This window comes from Heliconius melpomene, chromosome 6 (genome assembly GCF_056956725.1).
Source record: "Heliconius melpomene rosina isolate 202511_hmr_F chromosome 6, ASM5695672v1, whole genome shotgun sequence".
In the NCBI taxonomy this organism is placed as follows: domain Eukaryota; kingdom Metazoa; phylum Arthropoda; class Insecta; order Lepidoptera; family Nymphalidae; genus Heliconius; species Heliconius melpomene.
The window spans coordinates 9602206-9630202 of NC_140394.1; the positions used below are offsets into that span (position 1 = coordinate 9602206).

The 27997-nt window shown below is 32.0% G+C and overlaps 1 protein-coding gene across 2 annotated transcripts in view; it reads right to left on the bottom strand.

Annotated features, from left to right (window-relative positions):
- Positions 1-27997, bottom strand: part of CenG1A (Centaurin gamma 1A) — a 241058-nt gene that overhangs the window by 48937 nt on the left and 164124 nt on the right. The window contains exon 1 of one of the 2 annotated variants that reach the window (XM_085186351.1): positions 13572-13977. The exons of the other annotated variant lie outside the window; for it this stretch is intronic. Within the exon in view, the coding sequence (XP_085042477.1) occupies positions 13572-13728 (157 nt within the window). The 5' untranslated portion in view covers positions 13729-13977. Of the gene's footprint in view, positions 1-13571; positions 13978-27997 lie in introns of those variants that run through there. 2 annotated transcript variants of the gene reach the window in all.

A 27997-nucleotide genomic window follows, 5' to 3' on the forward strand; every position in this document is an offset into this window, starting at 1 on the left:
TTATCAAAACAATTCTCATCTAATGTAAGAGACATCTAAATTGAATGAAAAGTGGGCATATACGAGAGGCGTTTAAAAATGAACTTATATAAACTTAAGACATTATAAAAAGAAATTACAAAAATAATGGAATTGTTATTCCAAATTGTATTAAAAAACGGATATTACAAGGAAAATTATGCAACAATATAAACATAAAAAATCCTCGACCCTATAAAAAGTATACTTAAATATCTATATACATAAGAAGTAAGTTAAACATTCTGCCCATAATAGGCATCTGTACGTACGTTGTTGGACCGCTTGTTTAATAAGGCAATGCGAAGGGTATACAAAAAATACAAATATACTTACAATACTGACTTTTTAGATTATTAAGAATACTTTTTAACTTGAAGTTCACATCCTTAACAATGATATAATATATAATCTTATTTTTTTTTTAGTTGTATCTAGTGTTAAGACACTTCCGTTTCTCACTTTCCACCGAATTCTCCAAATATTGAGTGTTTAGTGGCGGATCTTAACGCCGCACTTTGGCTCGTTATCAGAGCGAGGGGGAGATAAATATTAAATACTAAATATAGAAAAAATAGAATCTCAATATCTACAATGCCATATGCGGGATAACGCGAGAAGCTGAAAACAAATCTTTACAACTAATTTAAATAATAGACTAGAAATTGTGAAATTTTAGCTTAAATATATATTCAAAAGCGGTAAAGTCAAGTCTAAGTTAACAAAGTAACTATTTAATGGAATTTAGCTTATTTCGTCTTCATTCCTCGTGTAACTTTAGGAAAACATTTTGTGCCAGTTTCAAAGGAGCTCCAATTTCAAAGGGCGACCTAGATTTGTGATGTTTTTTTTTACTTAACAATATTATAAAAACTTTCTTGTAGATCAGAAATGATATTATTTTTTATTTCATTAAAAATTATAAACTTTAAAAGATTTTATAACGCTACTTTACAGTTCATACACACGATAGTACTGGGTACAATTCTCGTAATAAGTAATGAATTATTTACATTTCCCAACTCTGGTGGCAAATTACGGCGTTGAGTTTCACACCCGGTTGAGAACACCGGAAGACGGAGTGTTTGCTATAAAGGTAAAACTGAAAAGAAAAGAAAAAGAAGAATACAAAAGGAATAAGCATGTGTACAAATAAGTACCTCGTTATAATTATAACTGTATTGTAGCAAAAAAAACAGCAAAAAATAACTTGATATGTATACACCTTGTTACATACAATACATAATTAAACAATTTAATTAAAGATTACATCTTAATTACTTTTATATTAGTTTGACGCAAGCTGCTGTTTGCGACTACTATATTTTCAGTTGAAAATACTTTTTTAAGTTGAGTGAGCGCTTAGCGTTGTCACCAGAGCAAAGAATTAAAAATTTTAAATATTTTATTTCCCCGAGTGGGAATCGAATTTACTACTGTCGCGTTTACGATTGGACGTTTTATACAAATAAATACATATCGCCTTTAATAATTAGAACGAATCGAACTGAGGAAAAATGCATTAAAAATAATTAAAAAGACATTATTTTTTCATGAAGTGATGTACCTAATGATGATTCATTAAATAATGATTCATCACAAGATATATCGAGGTATAAAATGACGTCAGATATATCTAATCATAACGATAGCCTATCATATCTATAAAAGATTCTAGATTCTAGATTTCATATAAAAAAACGTTGTCCCCCTTCTCCTCATTACAATTTATCAGTAATGTTTCAAAGGGTGTCCGGTAGAGATTGCTTGAAGCAATAAGACCGCCTTTGCATACGTGTTCTTCTTTTATTTTTATTTACGTTGTTCTTTCTATATATTTCTTTGTTTTATATGTGCAATAAAGTATATTCTATTGTATTCTAAATATTATATATTGTTTTAAATTTAAATATAGACAATAATAAGAAATCGAAAATTTATCATATTTTAAATTAATCAATTCAATAGAATTGGTCACGATACCTACGACATTGACTCCATTCCGATGTAACGGACCGTATACGTTTTATCAGATGAATTGCTTGGCTCGGTAGATGGTAGATCACCGCCAATTTTGGAATCGGTTGAGCGGAACATGACATTTAATTATATTATATTTGGGCAGAACTATAGAATAAATATATTATAATAGAAATGTAATATTTGAGATAAACTTATTTATTATAAGAAATTTGAGTTCAGTCGTGTATAAGAACTAGGAGACATGTTCAAAATTACAAAGACAAGATTTCGCCCAAGTAACGGAATTCAACGCTGCGCTTTTTCCTTCTCGGGAAAATTGTACAGTACCACAAAGGCTTATAACTTCCTGGGGTTAAATTTTTTGCCACTAACGAATACGCAAGCAGGTTACCACAGTTATGAAGCAAAAGAACTAAAATGATAGATATATCTTCAAACTTACATAAATTAATTTCTCTATCAACCCAAATGATTTCTTAGTGACAAACCACTAACTATTAAAAACTAAGCCAAATTACACTCATCCATTTCCACAGAAAAGACCAGTCCACTAAACATCATAAAAAAAAACATCGAAAACAACAGAAACGACACACCGCCATACCCGAACGACAGAACGTGACCACGAAAATCAAAGTGCACATAGCACAGCCTATTAAAAAACCTATCAGAAAAATGCAGGCGACGCCACGTTCCAATTTCCCAAGCACTAAATCGAAGGCGGAAAATGTAAAAATGGGACGTATGTAGGTCTGGCCGATTGAAAAATGGAATGGATATTGGAAGTAGCGCTGGTCTGGTGACATGACCTACTTGATGTAAAAGCACATCATTAATTTAATTGGAGAGCTGGAAAAGTTGGGAGTTATCTTATATAGTCGTAGTGGTAGGTAATCTATCGTATATATTATTTAATATATACGATAGATTACCTACCATCTAATCAGGTAATCTATCGTTTATAGTATTTCCTCGTTTTATATTACACTAAGTGTAATATAAAACGAGAAAACAAGGTCAATATTAGTAAGTTGAAAATCTCGGTAGCGATGTTAAAGCTTAAAAAAATTCGTATCAAAAATATTATTTATTTTGATATTCACCTAGTGTTCACACTCAGTTCTGATTTTCTAAATTAATTAATCATAATTTGGGTATTGAATAGCTGAACTCAGAGCTGCTTAACAAAATGGAGATATAAAAATAATTAATTTCCTTAAGTACCAACTAAATTCAAAGTAAGCACGCTTACTGTTGAGACTGGCCTCAAATGTTATTTTTATTGCATAATTCAATTTTACACCAATATATATAAAAAAATCATCAACAACTACTAGCCCTAACCAAAACAACTCTAACTACCCTAGAGAGTAGATATGCCATAAATTCCCATTACAAACACCATGTCACTCCCAATCTTCCTCAGAATGGTCCCCACGAGCATAGGGAGTAGAACAGTCGTATATTTTGGGAACCTTTTCAATAACTCGCCTTTGCCCTACATAAATTGCCATAAGACCAGCCACCTTGGGAAAACGTTATGGAATAACAGATTGTTTATTTCTAAGTGGATAAAGTTACATCTATTTTACAGTTGTAACTTATGACGTCATCAAATCGTAATAAAAATTCGCGTCGTAATTTGCGAAGTAACTAAAGTATACATCTAAGCAAAAAAAAAGTTTTTAAATATCTAAATTAATAAAAACTATATAAATTATAATTATAATACAAAAGAAATATTACAAAATATAATAATAAATGTTAGGGGAGAGCGGGGCCAAAAGTTCCGATTTTTTTTTAACCTCAAATATTGCTACGAATACTTGATTTTAGTATTTATACAATATAATCAATTTCAACTTACATATCTAGACTTGCAATTAAAACAGTAATTTGGGGTATTCTTTGTAAGAATTTTTTATTATGATTTTTTTTATGACTGAAGTCGGAAAGTAACAACTTACCCCGACTTGGGGCAAGTTGTTAACAGACCGGGGTAAATTGTTACCATATTTTTAAAGCTATTATTTGCAAAATAAAAAACATTAAATAATCGAACAAAGCCTGTTTATTTAAGGAATAATCAACAGTATCATTATAACTACCAGGCGCAAAAGCAAATCTTTTTTAACCGACTTCTGTAAGAAAAGGAGATTATCAATTCGACTGTTTCTTTTTTTTATGTATGTTACTTCATAACTTTTGATTAGGTGAACCAATTTTGATGTTTTTTTTTTATTTGAAAGGTAGTGCTTCCCATGTGGGAACTAATTTTTATTTAGTCTATTTTTGACAATGGTATCTATGAGCAAATCATATAAGTATTAAATTTGTATTGGTACGTTTGCGACAAAATGACGAATAACTCAATATCACGCCAACCGATTCTAATGATTCTTTTCTTATTTGAAAGGATACACTTCAAGGATAGTTTGATGAAAGTTCGGTTAGGTTCTGATTATAAAATCCGGTCAAAATTAAGAAAATTTGTTTTTATTTTGGTAAATATTAATTATACTAGAATAGTTACAAGGGAAAACTTTGTTAAAATTATTGTCAGAAGTAAGATTCCCCATCGTTGCATTTCTTTTCAACCAACCTCAAAAAAGAAGTTTTCAATTTCAACCGACTTCAAAAAAGGGAGAGGTTCCCAATTGGCCCGAATATTTTTTATGTATTTTCTTGTTAATATACCAAAATGTTAGTTTCCACAAAAATAATACCTAATTGAGTCAAGTATTACATATCACAACAGATGCCACTCGTTACCAACCACTACCACCACAACCAACACTCGTTTAAGAAGTATCCTTTTAAGGTTACTTATCACTTAAAATCGTAAAAAAAATTAATTTTGAACAAAAAAAACCGAACCGAAAAACAACGGAACTAAAAAGTAAAAGATAATTTTACATAAAATAAAACTTATTTTGATTTTGTTAAACCAAAATAATAAACAAAAATTTATACCTTCAGATTTTCGCACTTAATATGTATATGTAATTCTTTGGTAACAGTTTTTATCTTATTCCTGCAATCTTTGAAAACTACATCCGCTGCTTTTTTTTTGATTTCCGAGCATAAATCCGCATGTTACTAAATTACAATATTTTTTAGTATGAAAAATTACAATATTTACATCCCATTATTGGTACAAATGAATTGGTGAAAGTTTTTCGTCACAACAACAGGTCACAACATGCCCCAAAAAAAGGGAACATCTAGCCCCAAAAACACGTGTTGAAAAAAAATTAAATATAAATAAGATATAGAAAACATAAATAGTTTACAAATAGTGTTCCGAAATAGTAGGTAATATAATGTAAAAAAAACACTAACATACTCGAGGCTAATCGTTAAAATTTGTGAGATAGACCAAAAATATGAAATGCAAAAATATTTACAATCGTGCACCAACGACACCCGTGTGCTATTCCATTGGTTTCGGATGCTACTGGATTGTTCAATATGCTGGCCATGGGTGCGCTATCACATTGCATTTCACTATATGTTTACTAAATATTCCTATCACTTTTCTCCGCGAAATTATTTCCATCGGAACAACTTACCTCGGTAACTTTTAGCCCCGCTCTCCCCTATGTTAGATATCCCAGGTAAATACTATGGGAAAACAGCCATCTTCGCCCTTGGGAGGTAACCCTATAATATAACCTTCTTGCCTCAATAAATTTCTACAACTTGAACTATCTTGGGACTCTATTAGGGTATAAGAGGCAGCGAGTTCTGAAAAAAGAGATCACTAAGAAATATATAAGAAAATTCGGTTTTGAATCCGCTGTTTAAATTTTTAAAGATGTTTAGGTACGTTGTTATGACATAATTCAAATTAGGCAAAAGTCTCTTAAAATTATATTAATTTATAAAAATGGTTTTTATATAGTAACTAGCGGCCCGCTCGCGGCTTCGCCAGCGTGAACTACGTTTTTATTAATTTCTGTCTCCATGAGTACGTCCTATAAGTGACGTCCATGCAAAATTTGAGACTCCTAGCATTTGTAGTAACGAAGTTTCATACAACTTTCAACCCCAAAAACAACCCTTTAGAGTCGAATATTGCAAATTCCCGTCTTAGCGTGCACCTACGTCCTATAACTAACTCTTATGCAAAATTTCAGATTCCTAGCACTTGTAATTTCCGAGATTTCGTGATGAGTGAGTGACCTTTCGATTTTATATATATAGATTATCTATCAAAAGAGCAGAATGTGGAGTATGATAAAGTTATACCATTCAGGGTTTAGTAATTAATTTATATTTCACAATCTATTCAATAAATAATTCCCAAGTGGTCATCAAAGCCACCGCGCGTGCTTAAAGCATTATCACTTTAGTTTATCAATATTATCAATAACTAACAATAAATGAAACTAACGGCGCAGGAGCACAAGCGTGTGACCGAAGACGCAGGTTGGGGGTTAGATTTCCACTAGAAGAAATTAAATATTTTATATTTTCATTTCTTCGCTCTGATCGAGGCAAAGCGCGGCGTTAAGTTCCGCTACTCAACACGCAATGCCTCCAGAATCCTATTATTTTCCAATTTTATTATTATTGTTTATTTATATCAAGTTTTAGGTCGTTCTGAAACTTAGAACATTTCAATTTATTTTAGAAAGTTTATAATCAAGTCTCCTAAAGTAAGCATTCCGTTCGTCCTTAAAAGATATATATGTTGCCTACATATTACCAGTAACTCTTAAACCTATATCTTGCTACCATAAAACCACACAACATACTATACACAAACATACAAAAATACAAACAAATCCATACATTTCCTATAATTTTCCCGCATAAGTCTACAATATGCGCCTCCACGACCATTACACATTAAATGAATTTATTATGACGGCGTTCCACTGCAGGGCGAAACTTTCGCAATTTTCGATAGAGGTTTTATGTAATAGGCGTGCTCGGAACCAATCGACGATGTTGGAGATCTTTTATATGGACAGTGTGGGGAGTAATATATGTGGACCGTTTTGGTTTTATCGCTTTAGATGCTTGTTTGAATTTATTATGTGCGCTGGCCACGCCACGAAGAATTTCTTCGTTTTTTCACGGAACTTTCGTTTTAAATAACCAGCTTCACGCTGTATCCAGCACATAGCAGAGTAGGCAAAGGGAACCTAGTGTTACGATACTCCGTTCCCCACTTTCTGCCGAATTCTGGAGGCATTGCGTGTTGAGTGGCAGAATTCAACACCGCAAATGTAATAGCAGGTAATAGATTTAAAATAACATTGTTACATTTTAATGTATTTTGAAGTGAAAAATACATATTTGAGATTAAGAAAATTAAAAGTTATAGCAAGTAGCATTTACCTTCATAAAACAATTAAGCATGTCTTTAAATATGTCACCAATATGCGGACATTGAGTGTTGCATAGTGTCAAACGCCAAACTTTGTCTACTATATGATGTTTTTTTTAAAACAACTACCCTAAAACGGACTTGAACTTATAACTATGATGTCAAAAACAAATAACTATATTTATTTCCGTTACATGCTTTATCTAATTTATCGCAGAGTACGCTAAAGGAACCTTATTTTAAGATAGTTCCCCTCCAGGTCTCCGTCTTCCGCCTGAACTGAACTCCGTACCATATGTTCTATTACCACAGAACCATATGTTACTATGACTATGTTCTGTTTATACCTTAATAGTTAATTTAGAATCGAAGTCATTTATTTGGTACAAATGTATTCAATAGAGAACAGCAAGATGACCTAATACATAAAGAGGACCAATTCAACCAATTGAACCGTAGCCAATTGTGACAGAATTTAGCGTAGCGCGCACCCTCCCGGTAACCTTGTCGAATGTTGATATAAAAAAGTGAAAAAATATATATTTATACACAAATAAATATAAATGTATATTTGTATATTTATATTGTTTTTACATTCACGTTTTGTCTTGCACATAGCATAGAGAGAATCTAGTGTAAAGAAACCGTTTCCAACAATTCGCAGAATTCTCCAGAAACTCCATGTTGAGAGGCGGAATACAACGCCACGCTTTTGTTTTGTTTGGCCATTAGAGTGAGAAAATAGAATTATTAAACAATACATTCCCCCGAGAGGAAGTCGAATCCATAAACGTTGGATTTACTGTTAAAAGTAACCACTGCGCCAATATGACCACTAACATTACTTTTATTATAATTTCTCACTATAGCTCTCTTTGCCTGTCTAAATACAAAATTTAAAAAAACTACCAAAAGGACCTTTATTCCTTTTTTCATCTACAGCCATACCTAGTAATTACAAGCACAATATTTATTCCAAATAGGTTATACAGGATAGCCGCTGGTGTATCTGGATCAACGTTACGTTTGGAGTGTTTCCAAGAACACCCTGTTGTTTGCACCGGGCGTATAGCCAGAAAAATAATCGATTTTCATATATAAAACATTTGACAACCTTTGTAAATAAGTAAAGTTTCACAAAAAAAATGAGAGCATTTCGAGTTTCATACATCCACCATCTTTTTCTTTTGTATGACTTTCGTTGTGGACTATTTTTATTTCATGACTCTGGTAACAAGACCAGGAGAGGCGGTGAATTCTACCACTCACCACTTAATGTCTCAAAAATTTGCTAAACACTGTCCACACCTGTGATCTATTCAGAGGCAATCTGGGACCTAGTGCTAAGACATTCTGTTTCTATTAAGCTACTTCCAATCCCCACTTTCCTCGGAAATCTCGAGGCATTGCGTGTTGAGACACCAGAACCAAAAATGAAAAATATTTAATATTCAATTTCCTCGAATGGAAATCGAACTCACAACCAGTTGCGCTTACAGTCACACTCTTGTACTTGTGAGGCACAATTGACCTCATAAATATAAAATAAAAGAGCAATTTTAAACAAAAAAAATCAAACACGAATCGTCTCACTCGAGCCGTTCACAAAACTATCATCGATGACACTGACGTCTATTTATAAAGGCGAAATGTTTTATCGCACAGTAACGAGCGTGTGGAATTCGCATTGTTGCTTTTAAACAATTTGTATGAACTCTAATTGAAATGATAAAACGTAATGGTAGCTGTAACGGTATTAGGTTAGACTACCTTTATTTTAGTTACTTCTTGTGTCTGTCTAATAGAAAGGTGGCTGTGAGTCCATGTTTGAAATGTTTGATGGGAGAAAAGTTTTTGAAACTTTATTTAATAAATTATACTTTAATGATTTAAGTTTTAAAAACTTTAATGAAGAAAATATTTCATTTCTCAAGTGGCAATCGAACCCACAATCGTCGTATTAACAGCTAAACATTGTCCGCTGTCTAATAAAATAAGCATAGAACTTACAGAATTTACGTTTACAATGAGGTAAGCGCGCAACATCATGCAGTTAGTAGGTAATTAGAGACGTAGAATTCTGATTTGTGCATTTGTATCACATTTCTTGAGGAAACCGCATGGGAAACGATGTTACGGGAAAAATGTACACATTTATAGATAATATTTACTGTACACATATATGGTTTTATATAACATACTAGTTTTTGCCAACGGCTTCGTTTGCGTGGACTTATGACATAAATGATAAAATCCTATTTTTTTGTCACGGTCCTATAGGAATTTCGGGAAATAACATCTTAATAGACCTACACTATGCCCCATAATATCGGTAGTACGTTGTCTATCAGTCTCTTAGTAACGAAAGAGTTTTATATGCATACTTATATATATCTAAACTTTATTTTACTAAAAACGTGACAAATTATTAACAACTGCGATGCCTAATTTTGATAAAAGAAATTTGAATACCACTATAAGTGTATAGTAGGGAACAGAGTCTCCTAATATTAGGTAAAACCAAGTTTTTAATACTAGGTTCCCTCTGCCTACCATATACATATACATCCTCATAAGATATGAGAAATAGAGCGTGAATAAAAAAAACGTAATTAAACTTATATTTTCTAACATAAAGCCAACCAACATTTCCTTCTTGACAACTAACTTTATAATCCCCCATAAATGCAAAGGCACGTTTGTGCCAAATTACTATATAATAGTCTCAAGATAGATCTTACTCCATAGCAAGTAACAACTTACGATTTGTTATGTCGATTTCTAAAGAAACTGATCACCTTGACCTTCTTTATAGACAAGAGTTTATTTTATTAAAATTGATTTTATTATACAATAGAGTAAAAAACAATTATTTTAGTTACATAGACAAATTAGTTCAACAAAATGAAATGGAAAATAGTTTTAATTAAAATTTGTGATAAGATAACGAAGTCGTGACAAAGTTAAAATTAAAATTAACCGATATTTATAAGCGGTGGTAGTGAATTCAAATTTTGCAAGGCCGATAGTTAAAAGGCGACAGACGTATAAAGGAATCATAGCGTTCTCTCTTATTACTCCGCTAGGGATAACGAGAGAAGGTAAAAAATAGACACTTATATATAATCAATAATATAAGAAGAAAATAGTGATGTATCACTATCTTTTTAAGTCATAAAGCTCAAAAAAGGCAAAAAGTTATCGAAGATAAAAATCTACTTTCATCAATATGTAAATTTATATAAAAGCAGCAGAAGTGTAATTAGTTATCTAATTGATAATTATCTTTTACATTAATATTAAATATCAATATTTATTTTACTCTAAGATAAAACGAAGCATACCGCCTTACTACTATATCTACTTTGTTCAAGGTTTTTTTCTTTTACGTCACTCTCAAGATCAATCTCAGAATTTATAAGTACGAGCCTTGGAATTAGATTGAAATATGAATCATATCAATCGAAAGGATTAACATGATGTAATTTAGTCTTTAGACTTCCACGACAAAGTAAACACTGTACATATTTTTTTTTCAACGGAGTTGAAAGTACTTAGTAGTGAGAGAGAGAGAGTAGAGTGTTCAATCAAGCAAACTATTCTGTTTTACATTATTACCAGTGTCACGTTGTATCCCGCACACTGCAGGGTAGACAGAAACAACCTAGTGTTAAGACACTCCACCCTTTTTTCCGCTGAATTTGACTCCAGAGCGAAGAAATGAAAATATACATTTAAATTAATATTTCATTTCCGGTCACGTTTACACAGTCACACATTTGTGTGTAGTTAATTAATGTAATATATAAACCATTATCTATATGGAACGGAGTGTCTTAACACTACTCTCCCAGTTTCCCTCTACTTAACCTGTTAAATGCGGGATACAGCGTGAAATTGAAAAAATAAAGCTATAAACACAGCCCCACGCTATTCACTATAAAGTAAATTAACATAAAACGTAACGTTAACTGTGACATTTAGAGGGTTGGCACGCGCTCCAGGTGTAAACCAGACTAGGCTTAATTAAGGGAAATCGACAGCAGCCAGTGGACAGGAAGCGATTAAATTTTTTAACCCAATTATAATATTAGATTGGATATCTGTTAAATTTAACTTTTTAGTTAAATAGTTGACATAAATTGATTAAAACCACTAAGGTGCAGTTGCTGCGTTTAGTAATTAACGTGACAGTTGTGTTTAATATCCTCGAGTGGGAATCGAATCCACAACCTGTCCCGTTGACTGTCACACTTTGAGCCCCTGCGCCACGACTGGCCTCAAACATGTATTATAGTTTCAAGAAAAAACATATTTAATAATTGAACCAATTCCTATGGGAATATGATAACAACTTGAAAAGTTATTATAAGTAAATATCCATATAAAGTACGACGACAGACAAACTAATAAACCATATGGATGCTATAAAAGAATGAGTAACATGTGTTGAATTGTATCAAAAACCTATATATAAGACTTCTGGATATTTTATTTAACATTTGCTTATACAAACAATAATAAGCAAATTGCTTATATTTCAAACAATTTTAGACGAAAAAACTTGAATAATATAGATGTGACACTGTAGGACAACCTTTGATGGTAAATACGACGGAATTCAATCTTCATTCTGGAGTAATTATATTTCAATTATATTTTTTTTCGCTGTGGTAGTCATAGTGCGGCGTTAAGTTCCGCCCCTCAACAGGCAATGTCACGAAAATTAGGCGATCCAAATATTACATTTCTATATACATAACTATTAACATTTTGCAATTAAATGTGAAAAATATAAGTGAATCTTCAAACAAAGCTCTCTGTTTGCTCTAAAAACTACTTTAGATGTGCAAATATCACTTTAGATAACAAAGGAATATTATATAAACCGGTTTGATATAAAGTAACTCATATCTATATTTAGCTTACTACGTAGTAACAATCTGTAGAGCCTTACATATTACTTTGTTGGTATACTTGAGTCAAAAGAAACAATAATTTTTTAGCTTCACGCCTTCACTCACACAGAATGGTAAAATAGAGAGGACCTGGTGACAAGACACTCCATCCTCCTCTACCTGAAGATGAGTTTTAGTTCCAGTACTCTAATTTCTCTTACGCTGCTACAAAAGCGACGATATAAAAATAATATAATTTCCTCGAGTGGAAATCAAACCCACAATCACCACACTACAATCAAACGCCATCAACAGTACATAGCAAAATAAAAAAAACTAATATCTTATGAGTTAGAGAAATCCTATAGAAAATAACAAGTGCTATACACCTTCTTAGTTTAAAATAATAAGGCTTCATTACGCTCGAGTAAGACGACCTTGACTAAACGTTTAATATATGAACATTATTTGTATTGTAATAATAATATTGCGATAAAATTTACATAGTAAAACAATAAATTACCTTTATTTTATTTTACTTTATTTGCAGTATAAACAATACGTTTTTATATGAGGTAATTTAAATATCACGTGTTTCTGCCGACTCTACGTAAGGATTTTTTGCGGTGTACATTTAAAAATATATGGTATAATTATCTATAATATCTTTGTAAGATTATAATAATAATATGAGCAAAAAATTTACATAATAAAAATAAAATGTTAATTTCCATACAAAAATTAAAATTGAAACAATAAAAAATATTTTTATATCATTATAAAAAATACAGTAGAATCATAAACGATAAAACTTATTATTAAAGTATTTTAAAAATAACTTAAAAAGAAAAAAAAACACTCTACTTTACATTAATTATGTAAAGAGTTTATGTAAACACGAATAACTACGATGTATGTATATTGTAATAAAACATTTACAATCGTATATAACTATTTACAGCTATTAATAAACGAGTAGGAAATGAATAATTAAGCAATACATTTTTACATGATATGTATATAAGTATTTGATGTAACGACTCTATGATATACTTATTGGTACTTTATTTAAAATTAAATATAACATCTTCAAGAAAAATATACTTACTTCCCTAAAAATCCTGCCTTTTCCATTCTGGTAGGAATTTTCTAAGTCCAGTCAGTCACTCAGTAATAAAATATTTTTTATATAATATACCTAGATAATGTTAAATAACTTATTTAAAACTTAAATCGTTTTACCTTAATACAACAAAAACAATATAATCTTTCTCTTATCCAAAAGGAATATTTGAACGACACTATGTATATTCAAAGCTATATTTTGCACTCACCAGATTTCCTTTTCTCGTTCACTAGAACCAGTGACTTGGTTCTCTTCACTCTAAGCGACCGCCGCCTTATAGATCTCATAAGAGCCTCAGGCATCCGAGAAAACCGCGGAGAGTCCACTCTCTTCTCGGGCATAAAAAAATTCTTGACTGCCAACATTTTGTATCGAGTTGCAATCAATGAAACATTCTCACTAGCGATTTCCTATTGAGACGGAATCGATTATAACTTTTTATCACTTTTAAATAGCTCCACTGTATCCGCTATCTATTGTTTTAAATCCATCACAATTCTGTACACGTTTTAAACTATCCTGTCGCCGTATTTGGGTTCGAATCCCGGTTAGTTCATGTAGTACATTGCTCGCGGCACGTCTTACTCGGTCGGCGGTCAGGCGCGCACTGACAAGTTACCTTACGTAGTCGGCACGTAGTAATGTCTTCGAGATTATACTCGTATTATCTTATCAGCTATTTTTACACATAATTATAGTTTTAAAGGTCACTGATGTAAATATTGACGTTTGTTATCAATGATTTGAATTACAGGTAGTGTGTGTCATATATAAAAAAGTAGAGTCAATTTTTTTAATGTGAAAATTATTTTTCACAGCATTCCAACAAGGATACATTATTTTTAGCAAATATAAATAGTTATAAGAATATATTAATATTATTATTTATTTATTTTAGGGCTCCTGGATTTTAAGTATTGTATGTTTTTTTATTTAAATCGGTTAGTATAAATTTAAATTTGTATTGGACATAAATGGAATGGATGGAAAGGTGTTAACGTAGTTAACTATCTACAAAATATATGACAAAGTCAGTGGATATACAACTTACATAAGCAGTTAAACCTGTGACATTTTATCATAACTTCAGTAAGGCTTAGGGGTGTTTAATAGTCCCTTCTAAATTTTAATTGCTTCTAATCTATTAAATTTATGACGACATTTTTAAATCATATCTGTTAACATCTATTATGGCTTTTTAGTATGAAATACACAGTTCATTAGGCTTATTTTTTATCAATAGTATATGTATGTTTTTTGTTTGCTATCTGTACATATAAAATATATGAGAAAATCTATTATTGAGGGGTATTTAAATTTATAATGAACTAGCGACCCTATTGCGGCTTCGCCCGCTTTTACTACTGGATTATTCATATAATGTATGTTTGCAAATCACTTAAGATAATGTGAAAATTAATTAAACCCTAATGCAACCCGCATTTTCGTAGTTTCAATAAGGATTTTCCAATTGTTTTACACAGCAAGGATTTTAGGTACCGTAATTTTATATCTGTGATACTAATCTTTTCAAGTACTTATTAAAATATATTTAAATTACTATTTTTAGATAGTTAAATGACATTAAATAATACATTCAAATCGAATTATCCAATACGTGCAAACGCATCTAAATCTTCGTTGCTATAAAGGCAGGTGGGTTTTTTTTTCGAGCTTGTGGTTAATGCTGAAGAGGGTATTCTGTCCCTGATGAAAAGCAAGCACTACGTGGCTGCCTGTGACGAAAATTAAATAGAATGCATCGGCCGGGAATTGAACCCGGGCTGCCCGCGTGGCAGGCGAGCATTCTACCACTGAACCACCGATGCGTGTAAGGCAGGCGGACGCGGCGGACTCGCTTGTATAAGCATAACGTCGCGAGGCGCGTCTCGCAGCAAGGATTTTTTGATATTGTAACAACTTCTAAAGTACTTATTAAATTGAAAAACAGAAAAGACAGTTTTGATCTACATTAAATGGCCAACGTAACTAATATACTTATTTATATGCTGAGAGTAAGGGATAAGTGAAACTTGACTCGATACAGTTGATGTGTGAACGGCATGATGTGTCAATAATTAAATGCGTTTTTCTCTAAAACTATTCGCAATTTCGAAATAGTTTAAAAAGAAAATTTTATCTTCGTTTAACGTAGAAATTTAATAAAGTATTTTAAAGGATAAGGATTAATACCATTATGGAAAAATATCCCTCACAATAAAAAATATAATGAAATTACTATTTTTAGACAGAAATATGATCACTACACGTTATTCTTAAAAGATACGAATATGCCATCGCGGACTTTTTTGTAGATCTTATTAAGAGGAACAATACTCTAGTACATTTTTTTCATGTAGTATTTACCATTAAAGCAGCGCATGCGCCAAAGTGTCTCAGCGGGTAGGACTTTATACACATTTGTCGTATTTATGTTAATTTACATAAGAATTTACAAATAATAAACTATATATAAACCTTCCCTGAGAAATACTCGACCTAATGGTGAAAACCGCATCTAAATCCGTTGGGTGGTTTAGAAGAAGAAGAGTTAGAAAGTTCAGACAGACACAAAAAGCGACTTTGTTTTATAAGATATAGGATAGGAATAGGATAGGATAGGATATGTAATAAGTAATGAAACCCAAAAAAATGTTTTTTTATCTGTTTGTTTGTAAAATAGTCCGTTACTCTATTTCCCCCGAAATGGGGGCATTGCGTTTTGAGTTGCGGAACTGAACACCGCGCAAATGAAAATATTAAATATTTCATTTCCTGATGTGGGAATCGAACCTATCACATGTCGTGTTTACAGTCACACTTTGTGTCACTCTGTCACTCTGTCACGACTGGCCTCAAGGCTGGTTAAGTAATTACAAAACTAATTAACGATATTTTAGCATGCACCAATAATATTATGCTTTCCATTTTCCTTAACTATCTATTTTTCTTCTAAAGTTATTTCCATCATAAAGGATAAATAAATAAATGTCAAAATTTGATAAATTTCATCAGCCGCTTTAAAGATACAAAAAAAAAATAAACAGATGAATTTTATTCCGAGTGTACATCGAACTCGGCACCCATTAGATCTCCTATTCTTGCCGGTGAACATTTATCTTCTCTTTTATTGGACATTTACGTTTAAAGCAAATATGAAGAGCGGAGTGTTTAATTATCAACACTCTCCGCCTACTTGGCAGAAATAAAAAAATAAAAAGAGACTACATATTTGATATTCTATAGGTATATCTACTACACATTACAATCTATTATGTTAATAGTATCTAAAGAACTGATTGATCGTATTGAAATAAGATAAAAAGATAAAGATAAAATTGACAGCAGATCAGGTTTTCAAGAAGTAACCGACGAACAAATTAGATAAAATAATTATACAAAAAACTTATAGGCATGTTTAGTATGAGTAAATATATTAATTTTATCTTAAAAAAGTATTACATATAAGTTCGATCCATTACATTCGAATATTTTTTTTATTTTTTTCCTTCATAGCTGGGTAGGCACAGGGAACCTAGTGTTAAAACACTCAGTTCCCTACAATTTCGGCAATTTTTTAAAATATTACTTGTTGAGAGGCGGAACTCGACAGAGCAGTGAAATTAAAATAAATGAAATATAATTATTGCCTCGAGTGGCAATCGAACCCATTACCGTCGCGTATACAGTCGGAAGCTATCCCACAGCACCACGACGGGAATATAATAATATATTTATAATTTTTTTCATTTCCATGCTACTATTCAGAGCGCGTAGTTGAGTTCCAGTTTACACTACTAATCACGCAATATCTTAAAATCGAAAAGTAAAGAAAGTGAAGAACTGAGCCGAAACTAATTTTTATTTCAATTAATTATAATAATTAACTCTGTTAAGTCCGTTGCCAGTATTTCATTAAATGCTAAAGGACGAATATTTTCCTTAAAAGAGTTTCCTTAAAAGAAAAAATCCCAAAAAAAACCACTTTCTTTATATGCTTAATGCTTAGAACTGCAATCTACACGATGCATCACAAATAGCAGAAATGATAAAGAAAATATTGAGTTATATAAGTTGAAAATATTAGGAACATAACAAACCATATTACGTAATAGGGCAAAATTTCTCCTTCAATTGATACGGGGACTATTGCATCTTTATTATGTAACACTGAGGTAGTAAGGTAACGATATCTAAGTGGGTATCTTGGGAGATAATAGGAAGATATATGTGACTGACTGACTAGCTTCGACTCCCGGTTTCGTCCTTGTGGTCTAATGGAAAAAAACTAAAGGTTGTGTTTGCCACATGACACAATCTAAGTACCCGATAAATGTACTATATAAGACAAAGAGGATCTTTCAAATCGATTATATTTGTAGTTCCTGGGATTAGCGCGTTCATCCAAACAAACTCTTTCGCTTCATAATATTAGTAATTCAGTAAAACTGTGTTATTTAGTCTTCAAATCGATAAATAATAATACTATAAAAAAATCTTAATTAGACCACAGGTTTAGTACTTTTCGTTACATATTGATAGTGGGTTCATATTCCGCTGAGTCAATTATAGTTAACAAACAAGAATTAAACATCGTTTTCATATTATATATACCTACATACAAGGTTGGCGGGAAGCGGATGGGTCCGAAAAGCTGAGGATCGAGTGTGGTGGCGAGAATTGGGGAAGGCCTATGTCCAACAGTGGACAAAAGATGGCTGTTGATGATGATGATGATGATGACATACAAATAAAAAAAGCCAAATCTTATATTATTCTTATACTGTTAAAAAGCAAACCAAATTCTAATAGCTAAAACTGTATAAGCCTTACTAATCAATTCCGTCCATCACTTTATATGAATACGACGTGATGAATCAATTACTTTATATGTGGGTATATCCATTTTTTGTTTCTCTTATAGTTTGTGTGCAAGTTTAACGAGTTTTTTTTGTTAATTATATTATATTTAAACACCTGTCTAAAACTATAAATTACTATTTATTATGTTAGCATCGTCAGGCAGAATCATTGTTGTGGTTGTGAGTTCGAAATCTTTTCGAATATGTATAATTGTAGATTCGATTTAAATTGGGAGAATTATTTTCGTTTCCTCGCATTAGTAACAAGATATACAGCGTCGTTGAATTCCGCCAAAACTCAAGAAGCAAAATCTCCAAAAAAAAACTATTTATTAAATATACTTTTCAATCTTATTAAACGAAAGTGTAATCCATTAATATCCCACCCATTTGCGCAGATATTCTTTTATTTTAAGTTTTATTTTCAACAGAAAATAGTCGGTAACTTATTATTAATTTCATTTTACAAATCTTACAAAATACACGCTGTATACGAAAAAGAGAGCCTAGTGTGAAAACACTCCGTTCTCTACTTTCCATTTCCGTTTAATGTTGAAGCGAGAAATTAATTAAATAAAATTGGACTCATGCATAACTTCATCTATATAATAAAAAAATTTCATTTTCATAAAACTAGACAATTTAAAATAGAAATACAAATAAAATAGCATATCTCGAAATACCTTAATAGTATAATCTTCCACAAGTCACGAGCACTGTATGCGACAGCACGATCCAATTCATGCTTGTTCAGTGTTTTAAACAGAACAAATCGCTTCATGGCGTATATAGGTCAGATTAACTTTAGCAGTATATAGACGCTGTACTAAGGTTCCCGCTGTATCCCGCAATTATCAGGGATGGAACATAGTGTTAACACGCACAGACACTTCGTTCCCCCCTTTCGCGTGTTTAGTGACGGAACTCAACGCCGCGATTCGTCTTGTTGCCAGAGCGAAGGTTTACAAATGTTTCCTTTACAGTTAGCCGCTTTGCCGCTGCATTACCACGGCCTCAGTTAACTAGACGACAGTTAAACTAAGATTAAGAAGAAGAACAAAAAAGTTTAAGAAGTTGGAGTTAGGTGATACAAAATGCTTTGACACTACACGATAGGTACCGGTTCGATTCCCAGATCTCTCTTGTCAACCTAGCAGAGGCATGTCAAAAGAAGTCCAAACGCGAGAAAAACATATAAAAAAGTAATTTTCAAAAAGCCTATTCTCTACATCATCTATCAGTCTAGGTCATCATTTCACTTGTTCTAAGAGAACCTGCCCACTATTCAGCTCCATACATAAATATCCATACATTTAGGTCAGCTGGTCTCTGGGGTCCGTTTCTTGCGAGTCTAATATCATATTGCTATTTTAATATTCTATACACTCGCTGTATGAAATACCTCTACTCTCTTTAGAAAGCGTCGACGAGTTTCCTGAATCATGAATTATTTAATTTATTATTGTTTCATATGAATTTGTTTTGTACGTTTCAAATGTTTTTGGGTAACGGTTGTAGGTTCGATTATCACTTGGGGGAATGAGTTATTTTCGTTTTCGCAAGACAAAACATGCCATAGAGTTCCGCTACTCAACATGTGGGGAACGAAATGTACTAGGTTCCCTTTATTTACCATGGTAGATATATACGAGATACATCGTTAAGCTAAAACTATTTGAGATAAATGAAAAATAAATCTATTTTGTACGCTTTATCAAATGAAATTTTGATTAATAGTTTTATATAAAGGTTTGCTGTTAATTTAAAGCATGACTACATGTATTTTATACAGAATTTTATTTACTGTACCTTATCATTACTTTTTATATTGATAAATATATATAATTACTTATATAAAATATTAACCTTACTAATTATATATACAAGTAAGTTCTTTGAATTTGTTTATTGTGAAATTAATTACAATCGACACTTTGATTGCCATTAAATCAAAACTAAAAATAGAAACGATACCTATAAATAAATGATAATTCCATAGAAAATAAGACGAAATCTGTTATTAACAGCTTTATGCTGTACCCCGCATATAGCAGGCTAAGGGAACCTAGTGTTAAGACTCTCCGTTCCCCACTTTCCACCGAATAATAATAACTTCCCCCGACTGGGGATCGAAACCACAACCGTCGCGTTACAGTCGGTTTTTCTTTCTATATTTCTACCTTCAAAGCATTATCTATATATATAAAAGGACTTGTCCTCACTGACTGAGGTAAGACGCACGCACAGCCGTAACCGCTGTGCGTAGAAACGTTAAATTTGGACAAAAGTTTACTTGCGTAATCTGGATATCCACTAAGAAGGGATTTTGAAAAATTTTTACCCTAAAGGGGTGAAATAGGGGTTCAAAGTTTGTATGAAAAAAAAATAAATCGGCACCGATTTTTATAAAATTTGAAATTTAGATTTTTAAAAGTATTTAATTGAACACGTGTTTCATCGTTTACTAGAATTCTCCCCCTAAGGGTGCAAATAAGGGGTTGAAAGTTTGTATAGACTTTTTTTTTAAATCGCCACCAATTTTTATAAAATTTTAAATTCAGACTCTTAAAAGTATTTAATTGAACACATGTTTCATGGTTTTCTAGAATTCTTCCCCTAAGGGTGCAAATAAGGGGTTGAAAGTTTGTATGGAAAAATCTTTAAATCGCCACCGATTTTTATAAAATTTGAAATTTTGACTCTTAAAAATATTTCATTGAACATAAGTTTCGTGGTTTATTTTAATTCATCCCCTAGGGGTGTAAATAAGGGGTTGATAGTTTATATAGAAAAATCTTTAAATCGCCACAGATTTTTATAAAATTTGAAATTGAGACTCTTAAAAATATTTTATTGAACACGTGTATCAAAGTTTATTAGAATTCACCCCTAAGCAATAAGCAAGCGAAGCTGCGCGCGTCCGCTAGTAAATTATATAGAAGCCTAAATATAAATAAATCCAGTACCGCGACCGCGCTCCAGAGGTTTACCATTTCGTGATAGTCGCCTTCGGGAATCGTGGAAATAGTTATCGCGGCATCACCATCACGATATTTTGAACGCTGTGCAAAACATGTATTTACATAATCTTCTTATTTTAAATATACATAATTCCTGTTCATTTTCTCTTTTTAATTTTCTAGGTTCACGCTGTAAATAGCAAGGTGAACCGCAACCGAACGCAGAGAGAACCTAGTGTTGAGACACTCCATTCCCAACTCTTTATTTTGTTTTTTTACCAGAGCGAGGAAATGATATTCATATTATCATCCCCTGAGTGTGAATTGAACCCAAAACCATCATGTGTACTTAGATTTTAAATATTTCCTTTCATCTTCCATCCATCCATTCCGTCGATCGTTTCACATATGCACATACATATCTTATTTATATTTAATAAATATAAATAATTGGTAATATATATTGGTTTGCTCTGAAAAATTGTCTTTGTGTTAGAACGTCCATCTATTGGGTCCCATTGTACCTGAGGTCACAATATTTATATTTAATAAATAAGATATGTATGAAAAATTAATAACAATAACACAAGCAAACATTATCAAGCGAATGTTTCCTTCCTTTCCTTTTCCGTAGTAGGTAGGACTTACACAACCAGTTTTTAAAAATATGAGACTAACTAATTATTTATCCTGATTTCGAGAATGTCGTCCTCCTACACCCTAATCGGGAGTTGAACCGGTTACCCACCTTTTATCGTCGTAGAAAGAGTCTTCGTTAGTTTATAAAAGATATATTTATAGTAATTTTGTATAGTGAGCCCATCGTGGCATAGTGGAAAAGGCTCTGAATGTAAACGCGACGGTTGTGAATTCAACCCCACTAGGCTAGAGTTAAATGAATTATTTTAATTTACTCAGCGCGACAGCTAGGAAAGTTAAAAAGAAATAAAAGGAAAAATAATAAATGGACAAACTCACTTCCCTCTTTCCCAACAAAGAAAAACCTTTATTCTTGAACGGAATCATACCTGAAAAATAAAAATATATATACGAGTATTATACTGATTATATATTTCTTTTTTAAATTTATGTTTACATTAAGTACATACAAGTAAATGTCATAGGTAGTGATTAAATTGACATAGATAGATCTATGTCAATTTGATGACATAGATCTGATTAAAAGATCTATATTAAATATGAATATTCAAATTGTTTTTAAAAAACTGACATTTAATAAAACACAAGCAACTAATCATCTTTATAGAGTAAGTTCCTTTTAAAACACAGTTCACGCAATTTACAGCATAATTATTTATTTATAGATAACCTAGGTCACAAATAACGTAAAAATAATACCTAAGCAATATGTAATAATTCTACAATATATATTATTCAGTTTCACCTCTAATAATAGAAATAATAGGAATGGAGTGGAGTGTCTTAACACTAAGTTCCCTTTGCCTACACTGTCATTTACAGCGTACAAAGAATTGACTTAATTTTAAATTTAATACTGTTTACAATCAACAATACGTTACATAAAAGCTATCAAATCTTTAATTCATCATCAAATGTCAATAAAACCGTGGCAAAACAGCTTTCCACAAAAGACAAGATTTTATTACTGAACCCAGTAATAAAAACGTTTAACGATGTTTGCTAGGGGCACTAACTAGAGAAAAAAACGAATCGATTTTATTTAAAATAATATTAGGGCTTTATAGTATCTATGTAGATGCAAATTAACTATTTAAAGTACTTAAATCGAAAACAAAGAGGTATAATAATGAATAACGTTAACAATAACAAAAGTTATAGCTATTTCTTCGCCTGTCTTTTCAGACGAAAAGTGTAGTATCTCGACACCAGACCCTCTCTGCCAACCATACCATATAAGGTATAAAGCGAAATAAAAAAAATGATAATATATTAAATGAAATATTCTATGTGTCGACTCTGACATACAAGCCCATACCCATTCATCATTATAATTAGCGACCTAACTTGTTATTATTTTATTTAATTCTTGGAATGTGCAATTTAATGAGCTGACCTAATTACTCTTCAAAGAAAGTTAAATATAAATAAAATTAACTGAAGTAATATTTATATATAGATAGATATTGTGATTTTTTTATAGCCTAAACTGATTTCAGCGTAACCTAACGCCGCATTTCGTTTTAGAAGATCGGGGAAACGGAATAGTTATATAATAGTCATATTTACGTTTAAGGAACCCATAACCATTGTGTTTACAGTCAGAAACCATCCCTCTACGCCACCACGATTTCAAATTCTAAAAGGTAATTTATTACAAAAAAAATAATTTTGAACATATAGATTATAGGTATATTCTACTAATAATGAGTTTTTGTAACAAACCGGAAGTAGTAGCTTCGATATCCATAAGTAATTAAGACTGATATACATTCATATCAAGTTGTTATCGGCTGTCTGCCATTAATTGATGGGCTTAAATATTTATTTATTTGAACAAAACCCCAAACCCAGTGTAAAGACACTCCGTTTCCATTAAAACACCTCTTATCCCCACATTCTGCCTAATTAAATATAAGGAAAAAATATTGTAATTTAACAAATCAGCTTCACGCTGTATCCCGCACACAGCAAGGTAGGCAGAGGGAACCTAGTGTTAAAACACTCCGTTCCCCACTTTCTGCCGAATTCTGGAGGCATTGCGTGTCGAGTGGCAGAACTTAACGCCGCGCTTTGCCGATAAATTGCAAATAAAGATTTTAGTCAGGAAAAAAAATCGACCGTTACAGTTGTTGTACACCCTTGTGCCACGGCGGCCTATAATTTAATAATTTATCTTTTATACCCAATCACAGATATTCTTCCACAACCAACCAACCAACCAACCGACCAAAAAAAAATATACTTAGCACGACAATTAGAAATTTTATCCCAAAAACCCATATTACACAAACAAAGGTTCCCGTTCCATTTTTTTGATACGTCCCAGTTACCTCACCTTCGCGTAAGGTGACCTATATAATATGGACTTGCGATTCATGAGTCACCTACATACAGCTTTGACGTTGGTAATGAAATAGAAAAACTGAGTTAAGATGGCAATTTTATATGACTTTTAGTAGTTTAACGTCATTAAAATGTAAAAAATCTTTTTTCGTGTTTAGAATTAACTTGGTTGCAATTATTGCTATACTTGAAGCGCTCGTGGCGCAGTAGGTCATAGCCTTATAGTGAATGAATGCGACGGTAGCGTGTTCGATTTCTGGGAGCGAATTAATTATTTTCTTCTCCCCGCTATGGTAAAGCAGCGTTAAGTTTCGCCATTTAGACAGAGAATGTAATGTAATGAATTAAATTATTTCGGTGTAACACCGCCAAATTTATTTATAATCTTATTTTATTTAAGAAATAAGTTTATTTATATTTAGATTCAAAACTAAAACTGGGTCTTACACACGAAAAACAAGCGAAACAAATTACATTTTTTCAAATGATTCATTAAATAAGGGAACCAACACAAATGTGAAAGAACTCATAACGCTTTATCGACCAAAGTAGCAGATTTGACGTCAGCACGGCCGTAAGTACGCTACATTTAGATTATTAATAATCTTGTGTGGGATGAAAAAAAAGTTTAAAATTTATATCGGAACTATAAATAATTATAAATACTATAAAGCTTACCTAAATAGAAACAGTCTAATATTACAAATGGTAGTTAACTAGTACTAAATATTAAAAAAAAGAGAAAGTTGTGGGTTCGATTCCCGCTGCGTTGCATTCGATTCGCGTTGAGTTCCTCTAGAATTCGGCGGAAAGTGTGGGACCGGAGTGTCTTTATAGAAATGAAATGTTAAAACTAGGTTCCCAGGTTCCCTTTTGCTCTTTTGTTATGTGCGGCATATAGCATAAATTTAAAAAAGTCTCCTTTGCCTTTAGCATTTATTGATCTATTTATAAAAAGACGAAGAGAAAGTACATTTGAAAACACATAGATGTTTTGTTGAGACCTTATTACATATTAAACTAGTATGCATAAAACTGAATTAATATATTAAATTTTTGCTACAATAATTTTACAAGTATATAAATGAAATTTCTCCATCACATTTCTTCTAAGCACCATATACCTTTTTGCAAAGCGTTATCTATTCACCCCATAGCGGCCATAAATATACCATCATAATACTTGACACAGTTAAAGGGGCCCGATTTCTTTATAACCCAAAACCGATACTATTTACGATCTTTCTTTCTTTCTAGTTACGATTTTTTTCTTACAATTTTTTCTTAACATTAGTCACGTTCGGATGGTCTCGATAGCTCGATTATTTAGTTAATTTATGAATATGGGGAAATCGTTCGGGCGTTATATCGATTATCGTTTCTTAATTCAATTACCACTATTTATGGTTTACGATTTTATTTTATATGAGTTAGTTGAGGGGTAGTTTTGTATGTGATGTGATAAAAAGATGTAAGAAATGAATGTATAAAAATTTAAATGTATGACCTGATCAGTTTGAATAGCTTTCACGTGTTTAAATAATGGAACCTTAACTTGCAAAGTAATGTATTTTCTTTAAATATAACTAACTAAACATTTTATTTTTGTCACAATAAATATGGAGAACGGAGTGTCTTACCACTAAATTTCCTCTAACTATCATGTTGTGTGTGGGATACAGCGTGATGCAAAAAAATATTTTTTTGTTATAAGTAAAATAAATCCTTAATATAATATTTCTATGATAATTTCTTCTTCTGAAAACATTAGGTCTTTAAAAATAAGCTCTTAATAAAAATAACCAAGATATTAAAGAAAGAAAAATATTTGTAATAAAAGTTTAGTTCAGTAATTTCAAAGGAAAAATAAAAGTCAAATTATAATATTACATTAACAACTATAATTAATTAATATTTAATAACGATATAACATAAGACCTGAAAAGCATAAAAGCTTTCTTAGTTGAAATAGCAATTATGGAGCTTTCTCTTCTATGAAAGCTTCAAGATGCAAAGTACTAAAATACAGCGAATTATTAGTGACGTGCCACTGACGAAGAAAATTAAATTGCGGAATAGTGAAATCATGGAATTGTGAAAAATTTATATACTCGTATTATATTAAAAAAATAAATTTGTGGTGCAAATTTATTTGTTCTTAAAAGGACTTTGAGGCCGAGTGAGTGAGTGGGTGCCTGTAACGTTACGGTTGTGGGTTCGATCCCCACTCGAGGAAGTGAAATATTTATTTACGTTGATATTTCCATTTCTTCGCTCTGGTGTCGAGGCAAAGCGCGGCGTTGAGTTCTGCCACTCAACACACAATGCCTCCAGCGTAATTGCTTGAGTACTGCCACTACAATGTCGCGTGTCTTAACACTACCTACTCACTCTCCACATATTTTGTTAGGCGGACAAAGCGGTCTTATCGCTAATTAGCGATTTCTTCCAGACAACCTTGAGGTTAGGAGACATAAAATTTAAATTAAATAGTGGGGGGTGCAATATCTCCCATTTCTAAATACAAATTCCTAATTCCTAATTCAAAATACATATACTATATTTCTGATAAAAAAATAAACTACAACAGCCTTATATTACAGTTACCTAAATATATTTTATACTGTAAGTGATAATCGAACCACTACATGCCATATTGATAAGTGCTCTACAAAACAGTAAATGAAACATGCACTCTATGGCATTTTCAAACAAATTCTTCCTTCAAATGAAATAGGGGGGGGTAGAAAACGACGATTAACTTTGCGAAATCATGTAACATCTGGCCACTTTAAGCAACAACAAGAAGTGCTTATTACTTTTCAAATAAAAGCTATACTTGTAAGCATGGGCGCGTCTAGATATATTTTCTGGGGGGTCAGGCCTAGACTTAGGCTTTGACTAGATATGTTCATGTAAATGTGGTTTTTTATTTTTAATTTTCGGGATCAATATTTTGTTAATAAATTATGTAGTGGACACCAGACTATTCTGGGGTGGGCACGGACCACCCAGCCGTCTTATTCCTGCGCCCATGTTGGGCACGACGCCCACCCCTCCAGAAATAATTTTGTTTTAGATCATTCGTGCATTAAATGCGATCGATTAATATGGTGCACCATATCAACATTTTTTATGTTTAATTTAAATTTAATATAGTGTCATACATTATATTATAATACAACACATTTAAGAATGTTGACTGAAATTTGTTTAAAATATTTTTTTTTGTAGTCACTTATCTTTATTAATATATTTTTATACGTACGTCACGCTGTAACCTGCACATACGATGGCAGGCAAGAGGTTAGTGTTGAGTCACTCCATTCTTCACTTTCCGAGCAGTTTGCGTTTTCAGAGACGTTGCGTCAATGAAGTAATTACTTCCCCTTATCCCATATTATTCAGGGGAATTACCCAATTTTCAGTTACATTAGATAAAGAAAATATAAAGAACCTAGGTCCGCTGCTCCTCGCCATAATAAAAATCGATATTAAATACTAATCAGCAATTATATAAATAAAATACATATTTGCACATAGTACATAAATATATATAAAATAGGAAGTGTGCTCAAACCAAACAAAGTTAGTTTAAAAATGCTCGTAATGGAACTAGAACGACAGTGCACTGGGAGTAGCTAAGTTGACACTCGTATCTACTTTAGAGTCTCACCGCAAATAGAATTATCAGTTGATTTTATTTTTGTATAATATGCTTATATTTTGATGGGGGCTTAAAGATTTTATTTAGTTATCTGGAACTGTCTGAAAAGATATATATCTTACATAGAACAATCTTTAGA